Below are 25,893 nucleotides of genomic sequence, written 5' to 3' on the forward strand. Positions count from 1 at the left end.
AACCGAGAAGAATTTATGTGAAAATCTGTGAGCGTGAAAACACTATTTACACACTGCCAGACACAAACAGCTGATGATTCAAGTCTGAACTACATCCAGTCTTATTGAACCAATCAGGAACCAGAGGAGGAAAAACAGGAAAAAAAGGACAGTTCATTTTCTGAAAGACAGATAGACGGATAGTGAGGCAGACGACGCCCCTGTCCACTGGCTTCCTCCTGTAGTTGTGCTGCTCATGGAAGACCCACCAACCCTCCAGGACCCTGCAGGACTGAAGTGCTCTCAGAGGGGCAGACATCAGTGTCTGGATCTGCAGCGGCCTGAGTGAGGACGATAAAGAAGACGACCAGGGGAGAAGAATGAGATTTGAGATCTGGAGACTTGATGACTTTGTGGAAAAACAGATATTGGGGAGAGGAAAGGGGGATTTGGTGGAGGAGTGGCAGAAGAGTACAGGGTCGATGTCACAACGACGAATGTGAAACACCAGAGGTAAGTTTTGATTGACGTCAATTCAAAGATCACAAGACACACAGCCTCATATTGAAGCTTCAAGCCTTTACAGAGGGGAAAAGATATCTGGTGTCCGAGGTCTAACAAAGTGGATCATCCTGCAGGTCCAGCTCCGGTAGTCCGGGTACTTGCCTCTGGCCAGGAATGTGCTGATTACCCAAGAAGCATGGTCATTTTGTTAGCAACAACAAATGCTTGGACGTGTGTAATTAAACACGATAGCTTATTTGAAATGTTAATCTAAATCAAGCTGAAGTCAAAGAGATGCATCTTTAGCTGCAGTTCCTTTGATGACTACTAGATGCCAGTGTTGGCAATGCTCCTGGTCTGATGTACTCCAGCTCCACACAGCGAATCAGAGAATCTGCTCATGTTTTAAAAACATCCTAAAATAATTGGGCTGCGAGTTACATGTGATTATCAAAAGCACCACAAGGGGGCAGCATTTCCCCACAGAACAACAAGCACAACTGTTGATGGGAGGTTCAGATGTTCTCTACAGTTTGAAATGCCAGAATATCCCTGACCTGAGTGACAGGAGCTTACAAACATATGGCAGGTAAAGACTGGAGCTGCACAAAGAAAATCAATCTTCAGTTAATTTATTTATTTTAACAAAATTGTAAAAGAAAAATGCAGAATATTTTTGCTTCCAGCTTCTCAAATTTCAGAATTAGAAATTAGAAAATGTATTTTTCTTTGTCTAATTATACTTTAAAGATCACGTCTGGGCTATTGAAGGGGATTTTAACTTTTTTCTGATTCTCAAAGACCAAATGATTAAAATAAAATCATCAGTAATTAGTCTTCTGTTTAAAATCATTTAAAAAAAACAACCATCAGTAAAAAAGTAAATGCATATAGCTTCAACATACAGGTAATGAAAGCTGGTTTGTTTTTACTGAGGCCTTGTGAAAGTCCTCTGTAACTGCAATGCATACCACCGCACGCACGCACGCACGCACACACACAAACACACACACACACACACACACACACACACACACACACACACACACACACACACACACGGCTCTTACTCATGGTGAGTGACTTGTGGTGAGCTGTCAAAGATGCTTAAGATGATGTAGGACAGACAAGTGTTGGCAGTGCCTGTGCGCGCGCGCGCGCACACACACACACACACACACACACACACACACACACACACACACACACACACACACACACACACACACACACACACACACACACACACACACACACACACACACACACACACACACACACACACACACACACCACAGAGGAGGAGCGACAGGACGGCAGACAGGCTGAGTGGTAATGATAGGTGACTATTCTTCCATCTAGAATAAATCAAGGAATGCTGACCACTGTGATCCAGAACCGCCACTTTAACAGACACATAAATAAACATACAGAACTTATACAGTAAGTGACGGATGGATAGAATGCATATGAAGTAAATACACTCTCTTTATGTCCCTTCTTAAGGATTTTTTAATCACATTTTTTGGCTCATAAAATAATAAAAATGGAGCGTTTTATAAAAGAATATTACAAAAATACAGAATAATCAATCAATCAATGAAAATAACTCTCAGCCATTAAAGAATTGAATGAAGGCTGAATTAACCTCTAAGTTTAAAGATGTACATCGTGTGGTGCTGAGCAAAAACCAATGTTTAAAATCTGAAAGCAGGAAAGTTATGACACAGTGAAGCTCTGTATTTAATATATCGTTGCTATTCTCATATGCATTTTAAGTTTGAACATATATATATATATATATATATATATATATACACACAATATAATAATAAAATGTTTCACATAGCACTCTTCTAGGAGAAGAGTATAAAAGAATTTTCTCTAGTATGTGTTGTATTTGTGGCTGCAAAACTGTGCGATGGAGGCTGTGTGCCCATCTGGCCCCGGCCCGTTTTGGGTCATGGTTAGGAGTCGTAGTGAAGGAGGAGGTTTTCATGGAATGCTCAAAAAATTCCCAAAGCCATATTTATTTCAGGTTCAGTCCTTTAACTCCAGGTGGTTGTTTTTTTCTCCACTAGGCGGCAGAATACAAGCGTCTCTGTTATGTCCCTGTTTTGAGAATCTTAATCACCTTTGAACATTTCTCCTCCGATTTGATTTTCTATTAACACGATGATCATTAATCACCTTTCTCTCTAAGCTCACTCTCTTCTCAGTCTTCTCGTCCTCCTCACAGCATCTGGGACATCAATTCTCTTTTTCTAAATGTGTCATCATATTATTCATTTGTCTTTCTAGAAAAAAGATGGAAGCTCTTTTTACCCACGTTCTGCTCGACCCTACTTTGTATTTACCTGAGGGTGATTGTTTGAATAAATTATAACCTCTTTTTTTCTGAACGTGTGTCATTCTGTCTCCAGGTTTCCCTCCCAAACCCCATCTACCTCCTCCCTCTTCCTCCCTCCCTCCCTCCCTCCCTCCATGTGTCATTTTACTGCTCTTTACTCAGCAGGCAGCAGCACTCCGTCCTCATCTCTCCTTGTCTTTACATCTCCCCTGTCTGCTCTCCTCGTCTGGCGTGAGCTTTCATTACTTTTTTTTCTTGTTCTACGAAGGGAAACGTTGGAAAACCCATATTCTCTCAGGCTGGAGTCCCTCGTTTTCACCAATGGATGGAGTTTATTCCCCAGCAAGTACAGCGACGTCCTGAGAAGTGAGTGAACATTTACTTAAAAGTTGATTTATGGCATTAAAACTTGGAAAACGGTGATAAAATGTTCAAGTAAATGAGTTGAAATGTAAAACAAAAAGTGATGCAAATATCCACACGTCTGAAAAGGAGATTTCTGGCCGTTTTGACTCTAGCTATATAATATCTGACTATAGCAATTGATAAATAAAAGAAGCCTCACTTGACTTACACTGGTTGAGTTAATTATACAGTTAAAAATAACCTTCACCATCACAAATATACTTTTTAGTCATTTACGGCATCTTTGTATGAAGTATGACGTGAAAAGTAGTTTTCTTGTCGACTGTTTTGGTATTTAACATTTCACTTGATGTAGAGTATTTAATTAGGACCAATTATGGTCATTTGAAAAAGCAATTCATTTGTTTTTGATCCTGATTACATTTTTAATATTGTAATATATCAATTTTCTTTTTTTTAAAATCAATATCAGTTAGGTCTCTCTGATCAAATTTGTCACGAAGTACAGATACATACAGTTATTGACAACTATTGTAAATATTGTGTTGATAGTTCATTGATTTTAATTATTGCTTTATAGAAACAAACATGAAAAATACATAGAGGAAACTAGGAATTGATTGTTGGGAGATCTTACTCACTTCATTTCCTTTTTGATTAGTGTTTGACTTGTGTTGTTTAAGACTGAAGAAGCTGCTGTTTGCTCTTGTTTGCTCTTTGTTTTGTTCTTTGTTGTATTTTGTAAAGCAGATCGTAACCTTGTTTAGATAACTGCAGAAGAAATAAAGTTTATTTCTATTATAAAATTAGGCAAAAAACAATGGAGTTTGTTAGAGCCCTGCTCCCACTGGGTGTTAGCTACAAGTTTTACTTTATTTATGACAAAGCCAATTCAAAATTCCTACAATATAATAAGCAACACAATATATCCATTTTTTTTTTTTACAGAATACAACAGAAAAAACACAAAATATATAAGTTGACTTTATTCACATTCACTTTTGATAATTATGTGTTTTTGACTTTTAAGATAACTTTCTGTTGCGTTGTGTTACTTGCCACAAGTTGTGTTTACATGCACATGGATAAAAGTGGCCAAAAAAATGAACGGAGTTCTGTGGATCCCTGCTCCCACTGGAAGTTTTTCTTCAGTTACGCCAAACTCAATTCAAAATATCTTCGATTCAACATTCGCCTTCTGTAAAGCAACATATTTCCCCCACCATTGTTAATAGCCTGCAGTTAAACAGATCCTTTTCACAGGCGGGTCATTGGTCAAACACAGCTGCAGCTATTACATTAATAATGAGCCACGGTGCGTTTGATTTACTGACCCACTGAGCGTTAACAATGGGCGGCTCATTTGTAAATGTGAACAGAGCCATTATTTAATTATGTTAGCTTGCACCTGTGTTTGTCAGCTGAACAGGCGACATGTCACCCGAATTGACCAGAATATCCTAAAAACATCGCCAGTATTTAATCTGTGTGTGTATTTGCTCTTCATTAATAATAATAATGTAAAATAAGTGTTTTTACATGTATTTAAATGGAGTTCGTTGCCAGACAATTGTAGGAGCTTCCTCTGTGAAAACAAGGTTTTCCTTTAAGATGTTCCAATATACAAAATTAAATGATATAAGATTTTCAGGTTTCTAATGTGATGTGGTGCAACAACAACAGACCTCTATGACCAGCATGATGTTAACATTACTCCTACTCTCTGATAGGTGGGTTCAATTAAATGTGCTTAAAAGACTACAAAAAGACAGATTTCAGATTTAGATTCTCTTACACATGATGTGAGGTCTTTTGTGCTCTGCAGCCTGTGACACGAGCATTTATGCATGGGTGGTGTTTTTTTGTTGTTGTTATATTATTAGTGAATATAACTGGGTTTTCTCTGAGGCAAGTCATTTAGTTTGGGCTCTTGTAGGGGTGTAGGACGTTTTCGTTTAGGCTGCACACCCAGATCAGTCATTTTACCTTCTTCACCCACTCAGCGACCCACTGAACCACAATTTCTTCACCAAACCAACCTTCAGCTACAGTCCTCATTATGTCTGGGATTCCCTGGAACCTCTCAAGGGCACTGGGGTGTCATCAAACCCCACTTGAGTAACCCCACATGGAGGGGATCCACAGTTAACCCAATTATACTTAAGCACTCTTAAACTCTTCAAGAGACCCCTTAAATTAGACCCTGCCTAAATTAATTTGCAGCCGCCTGCAGTTGTCTGTGCGTTTCTGTGCGATTTGTCAGTGGGAGGCTACTGAGAGCGACTGTACATTTGGCCGCCATGTGTGCTGGTAAAGTGAACAAGAGTCTGTCGCTGGGAGTGTGTTGCTTGAAGTGGTTAGAGTGTGTATGTGTGTGTGTGAGTGAGTGAGTAACACTTTTAATAATCCGAGGCCCAAGTGCAGAAAACACCTCTTTTCACGTATTAATGATGGGAAATAGACAATACAGTTTAAAAAAAAAAAAAAATTCCTTAATCCTGGATAGTTTTTCATTTTCCTGACCTGGACGTAACTTATTAGATGACGTGACCCACAGACATTACAGATGAAGTAATTTGTCAATCAACAAATTTTGATTTAATTTGACTAAAATGGTTCTTGCTTGTATCATCATGATTGTAGACGGAACATGTTTGCTGTTTAATTTGCGTTAGTTTGTTCCTGACATGAAAGAATTAAAGTGTGTAATTGATCAGTATATAATAATTTATTATTTGTATTATTTATTTATTACATATTTGTTGTAGGGCAAAAGGACTGGGAATGTCTGTCCCACCCTCTTAAAACACTTTTAATATATATATAGAAATGCATAAAACTATATTCTGCGGTAAATGTGTTTTAATAGAGTGAACACTGATGGAATCCCAACTCAGATGCTGCCAAAAAAATAATCATAAACCATAAATAACCGACTTCTCCAGCTCAAAGCAACAGATTCCTGTATTAAAAGTTTATCTGAACATGCACAGAATACACAGTTTCTCTCAAACACCCACAATCATCTTTTTTATTCCCTCTGCACATTTTATGTCTCCTCATTAATGACTTAAATATCTGGTTAGAGGAGAGATTATGAAGGAGGGACGGGGGCTGATTATTATCCATTGCCCCAAACATTCCAAAAATGTGTTTATTGAAAGCAGACCGAGCACGTATAGATGGAAATAGAGAGAGAGAGAGAGGCTTTATGTTTAGTGACACTTGGACAGATGAGTGTTGTGTTAAAATGTGTGAGAAAACTGTGTAGTTTCATTGGCATCGTTACCTTGTTTGTTGTGTGTTGATTTGAGAAAATCACTGAGAGAAATCAAGCATTTAGTAATTTTCCTCCCCTGGGGAGAAATGGAGCTCCACCAGGGGAAAGAGGAAATCGCTTCAGTGGCTTGTTGGTTTTGTGGGCTGGAGAAAGCTCAGTATTGATTCAATCTTTCATGATTATAGATTGATAAGGAAATTAGAAAAGACGTGTGTGGGATGGACAGCTGCATCCCGAGGGACAGGAGGACTGACATAGACGTCTTTTACAAACAAAACGGGTCAGTAAGGTCTCCCTGCCTGACCAAGAATAACCCACCGGCCCCAGTGATCGTGTCCTAAACGTGTCCTATACTTTCCCTGCCATGTCAAGAGCGTGGTCAGGGTCAGACTCAGTTTTCATGGAACCTGCATCTTGTAGCTTTGCGTCGGTTTCACATTTGTGTCTGTGGTTTTCGTTTAGCTTTTCAAATTAGAAACTGCGACACTTCTCGAGGAAAGGAAATTAGAAATTGCCGTGTCCAACACAGTTAGGACACAGGCTGTTTCCCCTGTCCTGAGACTTTAGCCCCTCTCTGCTTCCAGTGTTTCTGCTAAACTAAGCTAAACCCCCTCTAATCTCTAATCTTTCAGTGAAAGAAGCACTTGGAGATGAAACTGATTCCTCGTCTCGTGCAACTGAGTCTTTTCAGGGACGGTTAGAAGACGAACTAAACAGTTGAACCACAGCATCCAAATGTGATGTTGCAATAGCACGTCATTGTACAGTATCAATGGAGCCTCGAGTGCAAATTTTGAAATTCAAGCTCAGTTACGTAAATCCAGCGCCACGGATTTAAGAGAGAAACTTTAAGATCCATGCTGTGAGTTATTTACTTATTTTCTTACTTGTTTGTGTTGGACTGGCTTTTTTTTTTATTGGCAGCAATTAATTTAGCATGTGTGTGTGTGTGTTTTTATTATAATCATGTGTCGCTTTCGGGTTGAGATTCGTGTGTCTGTGTGGATTTACAGTCATACCAGAGGAAACCGCACAGTTTGTGTGTGAGGCAGAACAACACAAAGCTTTTCCAAAGAAATGGTGCAGAGTTTATGAAGCAGTGCATGATGCTGCAGATTTCATCTCAACTATTCATGCACATTTTTTTCCATGCTTTGCTGACTTTTCAATGCAAAACAAATGTTGTTTTAAACTCAAGTTCTTTGACAGTACAACAAAGCAAAGAAACGTTTTTATCGTTTTTCACAACGACCTCAAATGTTCAATTTTTATATATTTTTTCATTTAAAAAAAAGACACATTTATCTGTCTTACTGTTGTCCTGGGTGTCCCATGTTGTGTTTGTCGTTGCATTGTGTCCCGTAATGTCCTGTCATGTCCCGGTGTTATGAAATTCCAGGTAATATTGTGACTTGTTGGCTCTTGTACTGTCATGTCTCTGTCCTCTCCTGGTTTCCCATTTAATTGATATGTTTAAATCACAAAAGCATATTTTTCTTTGTATAAATGCTGACCTTATATCACAAAAACAGTAGAGAAAACTTTATATTTAGCAAAAACTGCTTTATTCAGCATAAGTAATGACCTAATTAGCATGTGTGGATATGTAATAATTGTAACTATGCACTTAGGAATCACACCAGACTTGATTTATTAATGTATATATGTCAAAACGCAACAATGCAGCAATTTAAAGAACAATAACATAAATACATAAACTAGAAAAGAAAGAAATGAAGCTGGCAGATTAATTAAAAGGGATTAAAAGAATGCTAAGCTAAAAAGGTAGATTTTAAGTTTCATCTCCACTGTTCCAGAGGCCAGGACCATAAACACTAGGTGCCAAATCCCCAGAATTCAGTGTGGTTGCTCCCACGGAACAACTACCAGCCCAGTGCCCGAGGACCTGCGTGATGTAGAGGGAACAAACATTCAGGTGCTTGTGCATCTAGTGAAAATTATCATCATCAAACCAGTTTTATTCAATGCAGTTTCCGTCCCTACAGTCGACAACATCAGTGTTCCACACTGGCCTCACACACCTTCACGTCTGTCATCATCATGTGTTGTTTGCTTCTGCATCCAAACACTGGATAATACACTCGTCTGTATTTGGGCTGCGAGTGAACGCCACTTGTCGACCTGCGATGTGTTCCAGATGACTGTGTCCGTCTGTTGTGGTCGTCCGTGCCTCTCTTGTAACAAAGACATGGGTTTTGGAGCAGGGATAAGATGAACAGAACAGAAACATTGTGTAATGGCTCTACACAAAGATAAAGTAACTGCACGCTCATCGTTCTCTCTGCTCTCCAACTAAAACCTTGAATAAAAAACAAGTTATCATCTTTTGTCAGTAATTTACAGACTTCCATTCCATTCATGTTAGTATTTAACTACAAAAACTAAATTGCGACCAAGTTTTATGGTTTTATGTCAACTCTACTTTTATCTCCTAATTTCCAACTGTTTAAATCTCGAAACATCTGTAAAAGTTCTTAAAATGATTTACATTATGGGGAATGACTGCATAAATCCATATGGTTTAATGAAATATAGCATTAGAGTTGGGCTTAAGTTAGAGGACTTTCTGAACTCTCTTATAGATCACGTCAGCGTCCTTATCTCGAAGGTGACCAGATTGTTCTAAAGCATGCTCCTCTGTTCCCTCAGCTCCACACACTGTGCTGGGCGCTCCCCCTGAAGCGTTTGTTGGGATGGAGCAGCACGGAGGGGGAATGGAGAACCCCGTCCTCCAGGACAGCGCCAGCCCAGAGGAGAGGGGGGAGAGCCCTGCCTCCAGCGGTCCGCCGCCTTGCAAGTTGAGCCGCCTGGAGGTCAACGGCAGCCCAGCGAACCCACAAAGCCGGCAGAACGGCACGCCACTGAGACCACTAGGAGGTAAGGCATGAAGACGAGCATGCACTGCAGGGATACAGAGACTAACGCCTGCTCAAGTAAAGTCTTTAACTAAATCTGGAGTCCATATTAAGACATTAGATAATCAATTTAATTCAACCTTATTTAGCCCTTTTTTCACTGGTCAAAAAATCCACCAACTCCCACTAACATCTGGCTTTTGTCTGGATACCATCAGTATTTACTCACAAGTCAAATGACTCTGCTGTACTCTTCGGTTTTTATCAGCTCTGGCTCTGATCGACATTGACAGAAGCATTGGCAGAATGGACACTGCACCTTTCTGGAACATAAATAGCCATGAACTTTTATGTACTTATTGTTTTTACATCCTGGCAACAACAGACAGATGAGACTTTTCTTTCACCGGAGGAAACAGAAAAGCAAACTCTACTGGCAATGGGAAAGGAGTCAATCGCCTTTTTCTTCAGGTTTACCTGCATTTTAAAAAAACCTGATGTTGGTGTAAAAGAAGTTTTACAAGGCCCGGCATAATTTCCCTGCAGTTTTAGAGAAACACTCAGATTTAATACATTTACGAAATATATTTATGCATAAAAAACTAAGAAAAAGGTACCTCTGAGGAAAAGGTCCAGTGTGAAGAGTTGTAGTAAAGGCAGTACAAGTGCACATAGAATAAAACACAACCTTACAAGTCCAGTCCATGAAAATTTAAATGTATTAGCACTGAAAAATTGTAGGGAAAGATATATTAACTTGCTAAGTATAGAGTTAAGTGGGGGAGCAAAACCTGAATGTTACAAGGCCTGGATTCAGTTTGATGTTGAAAATGTTCCTCAGATGTTCGTCCATTCTGACACGACTGTTACTCTTTTTTTTTTCCTTTAACACTTTATCGCAGGTCCTTTCAATCTGTTATTAGTTTTTTCTTTCCTGTTTAAAAGATATATACCCATCAGAGTTTCCCAGAGCACAAGGTGACTCTGAATACGAGACGAGAGGCAGAGAATGTTTGGAATGATGAGCGACTCACTCAGTGACGTTAACTCATCAAAACTGTGCTTTTAGGGTAGAGGAGCAGCTGAGGATGTCATGCAACAAAGCGCCACATCAAGAATCCAACCAGGACCGTGGCTTTTACGAGCTGTTTTCAGAAATGAACTCTGCAAAATTGGTTCCGGACGTCTCACTTATGAAGAACACAGCACGAGATTGTCCGGATCAGATGTAGTCAACACAACTGGAAAGCGTCTAGAACATTTAGGCAAGGGGTGGTGTCTGGGTAGAGCAGCAGAAGACAGGACATGACGTATAAACTCCGCAGTGTTTCAGTGTTTTCACTTCCTCTTTGGAAAGTCTATTTTAGGATCCTGCTGTTCCTCTTGAATTTAAAGTGTTTCTATAAATCTAAAATCTCTAAGGCCAATGATAGCATGGTTATTTTTAGCGTGCACACACTGCAGTGGACATAACCTGTTAATACACAACCCCTGCACACAGGTAACACACACTGTGTTGATACGGCACGCAGAGTCTTAAATACCCAACACTCGTGTACAAATGCCCATTATTCTCTCATGCAGTTGAAAACATCATCATGCATCACAAACATTGTAATAGTATACACACACACAGGCTGAGCTGCCTCCCTCCACCCTTCCACTGAGTTGTTGCCTGATGCTGCTGCGGTTTGGCTCCAGCTGATGTGTCACTAAACTGGATTGATGGCTTGTTAATTAGCATTTCCTGTGGGACTCGGCAGTGGACTGGATGGGTGTGAAAGGTCCAGGCGTTGAGGAGCTCTTGGTACTTTCCCAAAAAGTCTTGTCTACACCAATGTCTTGTTTAGGATCCAGTTCCAACGCTGGAGTTCCCTCCTGAGTACGAGATGATATAGATATTATATCCAGCAGCACTTTAAGAGCGGTTCTGGATACGAGGCTTATTCCTTGTGGGTTTTAATGTGTGGTGAAAACACAAATACAGTTGTACAAATCTCACACTGGCAGCTGCCCAGTTCAACCAGTCTTCTTAAACCACAAAGCAGCTACACTGACACTGCGTCAGTTAAAACTCGGTTTCTGTAGAAATCCCTGACACGGAGATCCTGTTCATGAAAACATAGACGACAAAAAGGAAGCGTAAGAATTCCTCCAGAAAAGTTCCTCTCTTTTGACCAGTTGTCACTTGGACTCAAACATTAGGTTTTCATGGTCGAGGGTCAAAGGTCACAGTGACTTCATATGAGTCTGGAAACAGTGTAACCCGGACCCCATGATTGATGAAGACACAGAGCAGCTCAGTCTTCTTCTCCTGTACGTCTCTATAAAGCTGTTTTCTCTGCCAGGTTTGATGATCCCAGTGTACTGCGTGGTCGAGCATGCAGACGTGGGAGGGGCCGGCGACTGCGAGGGGCGCGGCGACCGTCACGCCGAGTTTGTGTTGGTTCGTAAGGACGTCCTCTTCACGCAGCTGGTGGAGACGGCCCTCGTCGCTCTCGGATACTCGCACAGCTCGGCTGTACAAGCACGTGGTGAGTATTGTGTGGCCACAGGTGCATTTTCAAATCCATATATTACAGCATCATTCGGTCTTCTACACCACAAATGACACACATGATTATATGCATATATATATATGTTATATAGTTTTAACACCAGGGGTGAACCTGACGCTGTCCTATTGTGATTGGATATTTCAGGACAAATGTTAATACCAGGTCTGAACAGAGCTGTAGGTCAACATCAATCACTGCATGAAGGTTAAACCGAAGCTTTGTATCTCAGGCCGACACCAAAACTCTTTTTCTCATCATTTTGAGATCAAAACAAGAGGGAAGACAACATCCAGCCTACACACACACACACACACACACACACACACACACACACACACACACACACACACACACACACACACACACACACACACAGAAGGGCAGTTTGACATTCCTGGTGTCCCCATAAACACAGGGCGCTGTAACCAAGTGGCCGACGCCCTGCGACCCCCCTCGCCTCTCCCAAATAGCTAGGTTTTGTTCTGTGAAATAAGCCTTTTCTTTTCAAATAAATATTTTTTGGCTGGAGTCGTGCATTTTTCCCCCAGTGTGGTCACAACCAAAATTATACAGAGTCTCTGCTATTTTCTTCCACGATTGAATTGCATCTCATAACTTTGGCTGGATGAGTATTTTTAAGCTCTTAACTGGCACAGGGGATTTTTTTTTTTCTTCAATTAACTTGCACATTAAGGCTAATTAAAAAGAAGCTATTTCTTATTTGGTGTATATGGTTTCTGCTCTGCATTTAACATGGGACTTGCTGAGCTGAAAAATATATAAGAAAATGTAATTTAAGGCCATGTTTTAGGAAACATTCACTGGCTCCTCACTCAAAATATCCATTTACTGTGTCGTAGGATTTGCAAAGTGGATCCAAGAAACAAACCAGATCCTTTTTAGTAAACACACTGAATTTCATCTTTAACAAATTATTCTAAGCATTTTTTAATATTATCACTTAAACTGAGCTTCTGAAATATTTAATTTTTACATGCCCAAGCTTCTAATGTTGATGTGACTCTGAGAAGTGCAGCATTACATGTTTTTTTTCATACTAGTAGTTTCATAATCAGATGAAATTGTTCATTTCTTCACCTCATTATTCAGTCTCTTCATTTGTTCATTTTTGCAGGTTTTTGTTTGAGAAGTGGGATAATTTTGCAAAAGCCAATCAGCAGTGACTGATGTCTCCCTCTCGCCACAGTTGTTTTATGTCAAAACAGGAGCTCTGGTTGTGTTTAGTACGAGAAAATCATGGAAATATGTCCGTTTGAGTTCATTTAGAAAAACCCGTAGAGCCGTGTCAGTTATATCCTGACTTTACTTTGACAGTTTTCTTAGCGCTGGCTTATATTCCTTGTCGCCTACAAAACTCTAATGAGATGAGTTGTTTATTAACAGCAAGGATATCGTCAATAAGAACCAAAACAGACTTATTTTGGTTCCAATTCAAAGATCTGAACTGTTAATATTTGTTAGATAAAACTAGATCTATTCCAGCTTCCTCCCAACGTCCAAAAACATGCAGTTTTAGTCTTTCTCTCATTCACACCTTAGCTTAATTTAGAGTCTCAATCAATCCCCAATCTGCAGGTCTTTGGATCAATACGAGGACAACAAGCAAACTCCACACAGCAAGTTCATTAATTCATCTCAGGGCAGGAAGAGTTTAAAACATCAGTAACAAGTTGATGATATGACAAAATTTTAACAATCATTTCCAAAACAAAGGCAGCTGTAGGAGGAAACGTCACAGTGTTTATTCAGAGCATCAACATGAAAACGCCGCTCTCACTCACAGCCCGCTCTCATCTTACACCATGAGCTGATTTTACATTTCTCCTCTGATTAATCAGCCGGAGAGTCCAAAGAGAGCGAGCCTTTGTTCTTGTGCCCCTATCACCATATCACCACCACACACACACACACACACACACACACACACACACACACACACAGACAGGACGGAGGCTGGCAGGCAGGCCAGGGCCAGGCAGCGTCTGGGTTTGATTTAGCAGGTCCTAACGCGATTAAGCTTGTTTGGATTTGCACTTGTAGTCACGGTCGTATCAAGGCCAAGGGAATGTTAAGCCCAAGATCAGAGTTTCACAGACGCATCACACAGCACCAGATTTACATTGATAACATGTTTTAATTGTGTGTGTGTCTGTGTGTGTGTGTTCTCCAGGCATCATTAAAGTGGGCCGGTGGAAGCCAATGCCCATTCACTACCTAACAGATGCACCAGAAGCAACAGTGGCCGACATGCTGCTGGATGTTTACCACATGGTCACACTGGGGATTCTACTGCACAGGTCAGCTGAGTGTGTGTGTGTGTGTGTGTGTGTGTGTGTGTGAGTGTGTGTGTGTGTGTCAGTATAGAGTAATATGATGATTAAAGCGGTTGCTGGTTCATCAAAAATAAGTTTTTCATTTGTGCAGCTTTGCCCGACTGGAGGAGCTGCCGTCAGAGCAGTGGACGCACGCCACGGTGAGGAACGCCCTCAAGGAGCTGCTCAGAGAGACCAACCAGAGCGCTCTGGCCAAGGAGTGCCCCCTCTCCCAGGTAGCTGCTCATCGGCACTACGGCACAGAACTGCAGCTGGATAATGTCTCATACACATGTTTGAAACAGCTCAGGGTGTCTGAACGCTCCAGTCCACTGGTTACCTCAAATTCCTTGTTAGATGTGAATGTTGATTGTATTAGAGAATCACATTAGAGAATGAGGCGAAAACAGAAACCATTTGGCTTTTCATGAAGTGGTTATCAGTTGTTGCTGATTTATTGTCGAGCAGTTAATTGATTTTGATTATTTTAGGATTGACAATATCCTGATTGATTATTACTTTATTTTCATTATTATATTTGTTCAAAAGGAGAGAAATGATTTTCTTTTTCTAAAGCTAAATGGTTAGGTGTGTGTATCCTGTTGCAAACACACACACACACACACACAAACACACATACAGCTGAAAGTATTTTCTGTAAACACATGTGGTTTCATCATCAGTTACCCACAAATTTGTGTAATCTGTCTCTCTCTCTCTCACACACACACACAGGCACACACACACACACAAATATTGATACCGTCCCATGGGAAAGGACGCAAATACACACACACCTCAATTATCCTCCTGACACACACCCTGCAGTCATTAGACCAGAGAGTGTGTCATTTCGACGTGTGATTTATACTCAGGATTTAGTCATGATGTAATTAGTGATTAGGGGAAGCGTGTGGGTGGTGTGTGTTTGCAGTCTGACTCATGTGAGTTTGAATCCTCAGCGTTTCCCATGTGGAGCGTTCACTACTCGCTTAGTTTGAACATCTCCTGCTCTGAAGAAGTGACCACAGTGCATGTTGGGAAAGGGGCAGAAGAGTTGCGATGAATCAGCAACAAAATCTCAGCCACTTCCAGCACTGCTCCACATCTCAGTCCAGAGTTTTATTTTCCAGATCCTCTTCAGCTTCTTCTTATTCCCCACTCTCTCCTGTCTGTCTCTCTCCTTCAGAGTATGATCTCAGCGATAGTGAACAGTTCCTACTACGCCAACGTCTCCACCTCAAAATGCCAGGAGTTCGGACGCTGGTATAAGAAGTACAAACGCATCAAAGGTAACTCTTATGAAAAAGGCCTTGACACAACAGCAGCGACGTGAATAAAAGGCACGAAATGCCGAACGAGGCAATTTCAACACAACCTGAATCTCGGGAAAAGACAGATGGAATACACCTCAAGCAACGATGATCTGTTGCTTTTAATAAATAAAAAGAACAGCAGATTAAATACCTGGATACAGCCAACAGCATAATTCTATATTATACTGTCTCTTAGGTTATTGTACATACGATCACGACTCATAATAATATGATTCTTTGTGTGCACGTATAGACACACTTTTCTAGTGTGTAGGTTTGTGTCCTTCTCCTTATACTGGATTTGCCTCATGTTGCTTCAACAACTCAGAAAAAGTGGAGACTGTCACAGCTCTTCTAAATCCGTCACTGAGTGCCAATCACAACTCAGGTTATTATGGGTCACCTGCCTCGCTGCCTTTTGTTTTCGTGATTTCGTCGCTTCAAATGCAAACAAAGTTTTTCCATTCTTCTGTCCACCCCCTGTACGTTTTGAGCACGTGTCAGCCTGCATGTGTCTAATCTGCAGCATGAGATGTCTGTCAGTGACAGCTCTCAGTAGGAAGGAACTGTCACATGGTTCACATTAATGTCACCCTTAATACACATGACAAAACTAAATGCTCTCAACTCCTAATGGAAAACAGCAGCAGCCACCCCCAACACACACACACACACACACACACACACACACACACACACACACACACACACAACCAACCCCAGGAATAAGAGCTCGTCTTACACTTACTCCACACACACACACACACGCACACACGCGCGCACACACACACACACACTCTCACACACACACACACACACAGGGAAGGTAAAAATCTGAAGCCCTGCCAAACCTCACTCCAACTTTTATTCCCTTAATAACCTAAAATGTGACTCTCAACCAAACCCAGTAGAAGCTTAATAAGAAGCAGATTTATGTGGGGAAGAGCGAGGAGGCCGTTAAAATCCAGAACAGAGACGACTGAGTTCTGTGCAGCGACGAAGAGGAAACATTCTTCACTTACTTCACTTACGTATCTGCAGAACTCAGAGGCAGTACGTGAAAATAGATGCTGTGGTTCTGAGATGATCCTTCGGACCTCGGACGTCTACAACAGATTAATGTGATGCTCTAAAGCAAGTGGTTCCCAAACTAGGGGCTGGGACCCCCCAGGTGGTCGCGAGTCTTGCTTGGGTCTGTTTTTGCAAACCTGCACCCGCAATGCTTACCTGCAATTTTCTCTGGTTGATATACTGTATGTCCTGTGACTCCACCTGTCACTCTCTAACAAATGAGAGTGTAACTAAGTGAGATTATATTTGTACAGAATGGCTGTTTCATATTTCTGAAAGAGTAACTGACAGACTCACTGCTCATGTGTCTCTCTCAGGTGAATACTTTGAGAAGATGTGGTCAGCACAGGACAAATCGGATATAAAAGGTACCGTTATTCACATGTGAAAGACAAACTCTTGCATTCGTGTCTGAAAACAGCTAAGGTCAACTTTGCTCCAGCAGGTTGGGGTTTATTCAGATTTGGGCTTGGAAATAAATGATTATACTAATGAAAGATCGTTGGAATAATAACATTAACTGTGTGTGTTTGTGTTTTGACGCAGTGGAGAGGGATTTGGACCTGAGCATCATCAGCCAGCGTCCTCCCTCTCTCTTACCCTCCTCCGCCCATTTGAGCACCATCAGTGGCCCGGGAGCTCCTCCCATCAAGACTGTCCTTGGCGATGCTCAGCCCCCCACCCAGCCTCACTGTCTGCCCCATCCCGCCAGTCAACACCACCCCGGTCCTCAACTGCGTCCCCAAGCTCCACCGCTGCTGGGCCACAGCAGCCTCCTGTCCCCTCAGCTCGTCCGTCAACAGCTCGCCATGGCCCACCTCATCAACCAGCAGCTGGCCGTCAGCCGCCTGCTGGCCCACCAGCACCCTCAGGGAGTCAACCAGCAGTTTCTCAACCACCCGCCCATCCCCAGGGCCTGCAAGGGCCCCGGGTCCGCAACTGAGCCAGGACTCAACTGCTCAGGGGCCGACGTGTCCCCTGACATTTACCAGCAGGTCAGGAATGAGCTGAAGAGGGCCAGCATTTCACAAGCAGTGTTCGCTCGCGTAGCTTTTAACCGCACACAGGTAAACTGAAATCAAATGATGTCACCTGAGATGACGCACTGAAGTTCATGAACATAACCGAGTGTGTGTGTGTGTGTGTGTGCGTGCTGCAGGGCTTGCTGTCAGAGATCCTTCGTAAGGAGGAGGATCCTCGCTCTGCGTCTCAGTCGCTGCTCGTCAACCTGAAGGCCATGCAGAACTTCCTCAACCTGCCCGAGGGCGAGCGTGACCGCATCTATCAGGAGGAGAGAGAGAGGAGCACCAACACCAACCACAACCTCTCCACCAACCACATCTCCAATACCAACCCACACAGACTCACACAGGTACACACACCGCTTTGACACAACAATGTGGAATGAATAGAATATTATCCACTTTAGTTTTATGTAACTAGGATTTATAACCACTGTTTCTAACTCTGTGTAGTCAAAGGGCAGCGTGTCCAGCGCAGAGCTGCCGCTGAAGCTCGACTCGCTGGTGAACATCACGTCAGGAATCTATGACGAGATCCAGCAGGAGATGAAGAGGGCGAAGGTCTCCCAGGCTCTGTTCGCCAAGGTGGCCGCCAATAAAAGTCAGGTCGGTTATAACCAAAGGACTTTTTTAAAAGATGTATGCCTTGATTTTCAAAACTTCAGTCTCAACTTGCATCAAGATAGAACAAACATACATCTTCATCACAACATTTTATATATTTGTTTATTTGTACAGGATTTTACTAAGGAGTAAAATAAAGTTCACACACAAACATCCTTTAATAACATGTACACAGCTCCTCGCTGAGTTTCTGATGTTTGAAAGAGCTGATGAGGGCGTAACAGGGAGGTGTGTGACTGCGTGTGTGGGCGTGCAGGAGCATCTGATTACCCACCGTGGCATACCATCATGTCTCCATCCTCATAAACAATGCGGATGATCGAGGGCGAGATCAAAGCAGGGTGTGCGCTGTAGTGAGAGAGGGCGGCGGGCGAAGAGGAGGATAGTCTTCAAACCAGTTTACAAAATTTAATCGAACAAACCTCAGCTAACGTATCAACAACAAAGAGAAAAGAAGTTTGAGAGAAAGTGTGCGAGAGACGCTGACATGATAGAATGGGGAAATGGAGTGAGGGATGAGGGAGGAACAGAAGGATGCAAGGAGGAGGAAGAGAGAGACAAGATGATGAGAGGGATGATCACATTATTACCATTAATTTCCAGGCTGAAGGCTGCGCATAAACAACAGCTGGTGGCAGATCCTGGGTCAGCCTAGCAGATATAATCCAATCTTCACACACACACAACACACCACACACACACAGACTCTCACTGTTCCCCTCAGACTTTTTCCTTCTGTTTTTTTTCCTCTCCAGGAGCAACTTTTTTCTGTCCTGTCGTATTCTGCAAAAATTGAAAATGTTTATTATAAAATTGGCCGTATACAGGCGTGTTTACGAGTCATCTCTTTTGGTTCAAATTGCAAACACTGGGGTCGGGCAGTTCTTTTGTTTGTTCAGCCAACGTTTTGTTCCAGACCAACAAAAACTGCCACGTCATACATCATCATCATAGATGTTTCCAGAGGAGATGATTTTTTTCCTATCCAAAATTACCACAAACCTAAAAATAGGTTTCATCTATGATGATGAGACAATGTCAAAAAGTACAGGAATAAAGAAAATACAGAAAGCTAAGCTACTGAAATCTAATCAGTTCATCTTTGAGTTCAAGTGATCTGCAGAGACTTGATACATCACCCTCAAGTCCACCGGGACCTTGACCTTCCACCAACCCAATGAAATCCATTGATCTGTTCTTCTCACTGAACATTTTTGCCAAATTTTTCCAGATTTTCTTGAGGTGTTTTCAAAATAACTCGTTCATGAGGCAAAAAGTGGTTTTGTGAGGTCACGGTGATCTTGATCTTTGACGTTTGACTCCCACATGATGTAATCGGTTCATCCTTGAATCCAACTTAACGTTTGTGCCAAATTTGAAGAAATTCCCACAATGTGTTGTTCAGATCTCATGTAAACAAGAACAGACAGACAACCGAAAAACCTGCATCTGGCCGCTGGCTGTCGCTGTCATGACAAAAACACAGTTAGCAGACCTTGGTGTAAATATCGCGCAGTATAAAAACTAAATCTGGTAAAAAAAATATTATATAGTATAAATGTTTCAAATATTCAGGATCGCATGAGTTTTAGACAAAAAGTTGGACATTATTTATTTTATTTAACAGAAAATAACAACAAAACTTGTTAAGTTCAGCGTCACTGAATTTATTTTGTCGCACTCCTGCACAAGAACCCAGCCCACATGGATTTATAAAACACCAGAGCTCCTGCTGTGATGCTGAAACGTTTTTATAGACCATATAGGTCATAATTTCTTTCATGTAACATTAAATTTGTCCCATAAAATCTGCTACAAAAAAGTTCCCTCACAATTGGAAGTAATCATCCGTTCAGAGGAACTCCTCAGAAAGTATTGTACTAAAAAAGTCAAGCCAATAAATCATCACATAATGAGAAACCAAACATGAAATGAACTTAAATCGCATAACAATCAAAGCCTGTTCTCCTCAGGGAGATCATTACTGACCTGGTTTTATACAACATGCTAGTGCACTGGAGAGTAGCACACACATCTCTGACTCTCAGTTCAATTCTGCAAACACGTTGTTTTTCATGAAACAACGTGTTTGCAATTTTGGTTTGTACCAAACATGAAGAAACAGTCTTATTTATACTTGAGGAACAATTTGCAGAGAATTTGAGTGTCATGATTTTTTTATTACACGGTAACTTGTTTTTTAGAAAAGAGGAATCAGTTGTACTAAATAAAAAGATTGTTTTGCCTCTGTGCCGTCAACAAGCAGTGGACCGGAGGTGATATGTTTTCGGGTTGTCCGTCTGTCCGTCCTCATTTTTCTGAACATGATATCTCAAGAATGCCTCGAGGGAATTTCTTCAAACTACAAATGTTCACTTGGAATGATTAGACTTCGGTGGTTGAAGTGTTATGGTCAAAGTCAAGGTGGCCAAGACATGGACACCTTGAGGGAATTTAGCTGATTTGTATTTGGAGGTCAAAGTTCTAAGTCGCTGTGTGCGGAAGGACACAGTAGAACTAGAAATAGAATAGTAGAACTAGAGTAACTAGAAATTCAGCTTGCAGTGATTACTTTTTTCACTAATCCAGGGATGTCTATACAAACTGTCCTAGTTAAGGACATTTCTACTGAGCCACAGTTCAGGGAGTCTTTTTTAAAGGTAGGTCATCTATGCTAATGTTTAACGTTTGGGGACCATATGGTCGTGCCGTATCACCACGGTGACATATGGCCAAAATTCCTGGAAACAAGAAAAGCTCTGTAATGTAGAACTTGCTGCTGAGGCTGACCCAAGTCTCTTTCTGACTTTTCTTCTTCTGTGTTCCAGGGTTGGCTCTGCGAGCTGCTCCGGTGGAAAGAGAGCCCAAGCCCCGATAACCGCACACTGTGGGAGAACTTGTGCACCATCAGGAGGTTCCTGGCGTTATCGTCGACCGACCGGGACCATGTCTATGAAGAGGAGTCAAGGCAGCAGCACAGCGAGAGGCTCCACACCGTCCTCCACATCCCGGACCAGCAGGTACAAACAGACGATCATAGAATTTACCAGCAGGCTTGTTTTTCTTCCCACTACACTGGTCTTCATGGATCATTATCATAGTTTGTATTCACAAAACATCGGGGAACATCTGTGTTTATTTAGTTAAAAACTCAAAAATCCACTTTTCTAAAAATACACAACCATTCTCGACCACAGAACAAGCAAAAGACACAAATCAAAGTGTTTTTATATGAGCGAGAAAATGTGAGAACCAGCGTGTGATCGCTCAGCAAAGTTTCCTCTGTCTGATCCCACCACCTGCCCCTCTGAGCGGCCCTCCTCTTTGTCATCTTTCTGTCCCATAAGTCATTGAAAATAGAAGTGGTAAATGACCAGCCCACACATTTCCTGCTAAACACTCCTCCATCCCCCCCTCTCCCTCGGAAACCAAAATGCTCTGCAGTCTGGGCCTAACCTCAATATTATTCAGAACACAGCCTGTAATTATTGAAGCAGAGAAAAAGGAATTGCCATTATCTTTATTTAGGTCCTTTAATTTTGATGGGCCACAGATTTATGGTGTCGGATTCCTGTGTTTGAGTGTGCTGGCCGCCCCGCCCAGTTAATAAGCCCGAGTAGGGTGGTGGATTTGGGGGGGTTAGCGTGCATGTTGGCAGCTGATGGAAGCTGGTCAATCACACTTCCGCTTGTTCTACATTTCCTTTTGAGTGACTGTGCAGAGGAGCAGTGAGCGAGCAGCTGAGTGCTTCACTTGTTACTGCGGTGATGAGGAGTCTGAGGTTTGTTTTGTAAGAGTCGTGTTCACATAGGGAAACCCTGTACATCCACTTGTTGTCTCGAAGTTTCACTGCAGTGATGGACCTGCTGGTTCTGGGTATCTGAAAGAATACTTTATAAATTATACAGTAATTTTTTTAATGGAAATGTGCAGTGTTTATAAAAGGGGATAAATGTATAAGTATATATTTGTAATTGTATGGATACCTAATATACTAATTACAAATACATGCACATATACATGTTTACAACATATATACATTTTAAACATGTTGGTGTACGTTTTTTATGACTATGTACATTTTTAATATATGCTAATACAAACAAATCCATCAGTGTTATTATATGTAAAAGTAAAAGATAGAAATGTGTATTTGAAATAAAAAACACACATAAACATATATTTTTAATATAAGTTTAAACATTTAATACCATTATATCGAGTTTTTAATATATTTCATATACTGTGTGTTATAACTTATATCAATGCAACAATATAGATTGAAATTCACCTCAAACTAAATAGCATGATTTGTTTTTTGCATGATATATAAGTATATTGTTTTGGTTCCATGATTGCGCCCCCTATCTTTGCATGAATTCATCAGAATACCGTCGGATTCGTCCATTCGGTCGTCAAACCTTGCTTAAAGCTTTAACGTCAGTGTTGTGTCATCGGCGCAGAGGCAATAGCATTAAAGTCCCTTGCCTGCTGTACTGCATGCCTGCATGGTCTTCATCAGCCTCTGGAATTTGCATGGAGATGAAGACAGTGAGATTTGAGTAAAAGCTCTAGAAAAATAGTAAGTTGTCATTTCCTTTTTTTATCAATCTGCTGTTCCCATGGTGATCAATGAAGTTTGACGTGTATATTTGATTTTCTCTAACAGGCACTCCACAGACAGCCCCTGCCACCCCTTACATCCCTGTCTCCAGTTCATGAAGACCCACAGCCCGTCCCGCTGCCGGTGTTGCACAGCTCAGAAGACGGGCCCCAGCGTGGGATGAGCCCTGGCCTCGGAGGACCAAAGAAAGCCCGATCACGAACACGTATTTCCCTGGAGGCCCTGGGAATCCTGCAGAGCTTCATTGGCGACGTGGGCCTCTACCCCGACCAGGAGGCCATCCACACCCTGTCAGCTCAGCTGGACCTACCCAAACACACCATCGTCAAGTTCTTTCAGAACCAGCGCTACAACGTCAAGCACCATAACCAGGCCCGAGAGTCCGTCCCCGAGGAGGACGACAGGGAGAGCTTGAGTCTCAGCGAGGGAGGCGTCGGTGCGGCGGAGAGCCGAGGGGAGGAGGGCTTCTCTGCGTCTGAGGAGTCCAGTGAGGATGGGAGAGGATCGGTGGAGGTGTTCAGAACAGAGGGAGGAGACAAAGGAGAGGAGAGAGAGGTGGGGATGGAGAAGGAAGAAGGGGATGATGGGAAAGCCTCGGGTGTGGCGACTTCCTCCCTGTCCCCTTACAGCAGCCTGGACAGCCCCCACTCTGCAGAGCAGCAGAGATAACAGCAGAGAGACGAGCAGAGACACAACTGTGAAGACCACACACACATTCATCACCTTCAGAGCTGGTGATCAGAGCTCGATAATATCTGAAGAACTGTGGGAACTGGAAACTGATCAGAAGGTACAAACACTACCTTCAGATACCATCAGTGATTTTGCTCTGATGGTATTTTTGGATCATTTTAAAAGCCATATTTCCGCCTAAGTTTTCAGTTTTTCCAGTGAGGATGGAAAAAGCATTAGCTCATCACTCGATTTTTCCAGATTACACATGGTGACAGTGAAATCTCAAATGCTCTCTGTACTTTGTACACTACTCCTGAAGCCCAGCAAAACTAAATGCACAGCTTCCTTATCCATTATCATAAGGAAGCCGTGTATTTAGCTATAAAGGACTTAGAGTTACAGTAAATACTGATTTCACAGAAAGAAAGAAGCTGATTATGCTGCAGGAGAGGTTTCCACCCTACAAATCTTCTGACACCTTTGAAGACGACAAAGTTACGTTTATTTCTTTATTATTCGAACAGGTTCTTCACTGTGGGTTTAAAGTGGAAGCACATCGAGGGTTAATGTCTACAGGAAAATCCTCTCAAAACCAGTCACATATTAGAAATAATTATAGATCTAGACAGAGAACCTGTCTACGAATCTAACATTAAGTATCATTGAGCCTTTATTGTGACACTGAGCTGTAGCTTATGTGAAGGTCTGTGAACTTTGGAAAATGAAGGGATGCTGGAAAATAAAACTAGAACATCCCCAAAATGTTCTGTTCTACTTATTTCTTTAGTAATATATAATTTATCGTCAGTGTCCTTTCAGCTGCTCCTCCATCAACTGAGCTGACTGGGGCACTTGAGCCTTTACTGACAATAAATCAGTCCCATCCCATCCTCACATTCATATTTATTACCAACTTTGTGTTATTAAAGTCAAAGTATTATTGTTGCTTTCATAGTTTTGCTATGATTCTGTTTGATATGACTGAAAATGTCTTTGTAAATGTGATAGGAGAAGAAGTTTGAGCTCAGTGTTACACAGTTCAAGTTTAAAAGTTACGACCCTTTTGTTTACTATTTGTAAAAGCGTTTTGTAGTGTACAATATAATGTAAATGTTGACAATCCACCTGTCATCACGTGTGGGATGCAGCCTCTGTCACTGTTTTGGTTGTATTTTGTGCCACAACGGAAGAGGGTATGAAAATGGATGATTCTGTTTCAGTTTGACAATCACCTCTATCCTGGACGAAGGGTCTCATTTGTTCCACTTTGATGGTTAACCATTGTTTGTTTGATTCAGGACGTGAACATTTGATAAAAACTTTTCCAAAATATTTTCTGTGTGGAGACTTTGCCCTTTTTGCCCATGTTTAAATCTTTAGAAATCCAGTAACCGTGTGTCTCACACGTGTGCTCCAAGTAAGTGATCTCACTTTCTACGGTTTCCTGTTTTAATTTGTCACATCTGCACTCTGGGGAGCAAAAGTCAGAATTGTGTCAGTCGTATAGATCTATAAACGCCCCTTAAATTCAATCAAGCTGTTCCAAAGTTCGCACACTCACAGATATCAGTTTCCTGAATGTACTTGATTCTTTTTTCCATCAAGATCCATGATTTTTTTCTCTGGGAAGGAAAATATTGAAATATCTTACAATTGAATGTGTTCGTCCATCCTTGCGTTTTCCATTTTTGAGTAATCTTGCTAATAAACAAACAAACAAACGGGTGAAAACATAACCATCCTGTCTTTTAACTCAGACTGCGTGAAAACATTTGATCACTTTACGACGTATTTGAATAGAAATACAAAGTTCTCAGTCTTCACCAAGCAGACCACAGACGTATGAATATAGAAACAGCAGCTGTAAAAATGCAAACACCAAGTGTAGAGTACAATTAGATGGGTGGGGGTCTTTTTAAATCCCTTATTGAAAACATACTGTGACACTGCGCACAAGACACGAAGAAATGATGAACACTGCTGTGAGAAAATATAAAGATTTGGAAAAATGTAACTTTCTATTTACCGGAGAATCTTGATAAAGTTTCCAATCGATTTTATTTCACCAGACTCCCAGTGTAGTATGATAGACTCACATCCATTATACACCGTATCCAGTAATTGTATCTGCTGCTAATTGTGCAGAGATCTGTTTCGATTTGTCCTCTTCGTTCTGGGAACCATTAGAAACCGATTAATTTACGAGTTGTGCTAACTGAGCGCCGTTCCTTGCTCGCCAGGGCACCTGATAACAATTTGAATGATCCCAATGTAACTGCTGCCATGTGGGGAAAGCAGGCGAGTGTTCCTCCTCT

The 25,893-nt window shown here is 41.6% G+C and overlaps 1 protein-coding gene across 2 annotated transcripts; it reads left to right on the top strand.

Moving 5' to 3' along the window:
• The first annotated feature begins 124 nt into the window (after positions 1-124).
• Positions 125-24,910, top strand: LOC109647354 (DNA-binding protein SATB2-like). 2 transcript variants are annotated; one of them, XM_069521197.1, is made up of 13 exons: positions 125-492; positions 3,102-3,199; positions 9,150-9,377; positions 11,704-11,889; positions 14,105-14,231; positions 14,359-14,482; positions 15,436-15,538; positions 16,951-17,001; positions 17,180-17,700; positions 17,793-18,005; positions 18,109-18,261; positions 21,108-21,299; positions 22,949-24,910. In XM_069521197.1, exons 3-13 carry the CDS (start codon positions 9,194-9,196, stop codon positions 23,570-23,572), a joined length of 2,478 nt encoding a protein of 825 aa, XP_069377298.1. In that variant the 5' UTR covers positions 125-492; positions 3,102-3,199; positions 9,150-9,193; the 3' UTR covers positions 23,573-24,910. The 2 variants fall into 2 exon arrangements, with proteins under 2 accessions (XP_069377298.1, XP_069377297.1); XM_069521196.1 differs by lacking the exon at positions 125-492 and having other exon boundaries at positions 2,991-3,199.
• Positions 24,911-25,893: the final 983 nt, after the last annotated feature.

Source organism: Paralichthys olivaceus, chromosome 24 (assembly GCF_024713975.1).
Source record: "Paralichthys olivaceus isolate ysfri-2021 chromosome 24, ASM2471397v2, whole genome shotgun sequence".
NCBI lineage: Eukaryota > Metazoa > Chordata > Actinopteri > Pleuronectiformes > Paralichthyidae > Paralichthys > Paralichthys olivaceus.

What these genes read in the sequence shown, in the direction of transcription:
- LOC109647354 (XM_069521197.1), top strand. Translation starts at nt 9,194, where the DNA reads ATGGAGCAGCACGGAGGGGGAATGGAGAACCCCGTCCTCCAGGACAGC. An exon ending in GAAGTACAAACGCATCAAAG is followed by an intron (nt 15,539 to 16,950) that starts GTAACTCTTATG and finishes TGTCTCTCTCAG; the next exon opens with GTGAATACTTTGAGAAGATG. An exon ending in ACCCACACAGACTCACACAG is followed by an intron (nt 18,006 to 18,108) that starts GTACACACACCG and finishes AACTCTGTGTAG; the next exon opens with TCAAAGGGCAGCGTGTCCAG.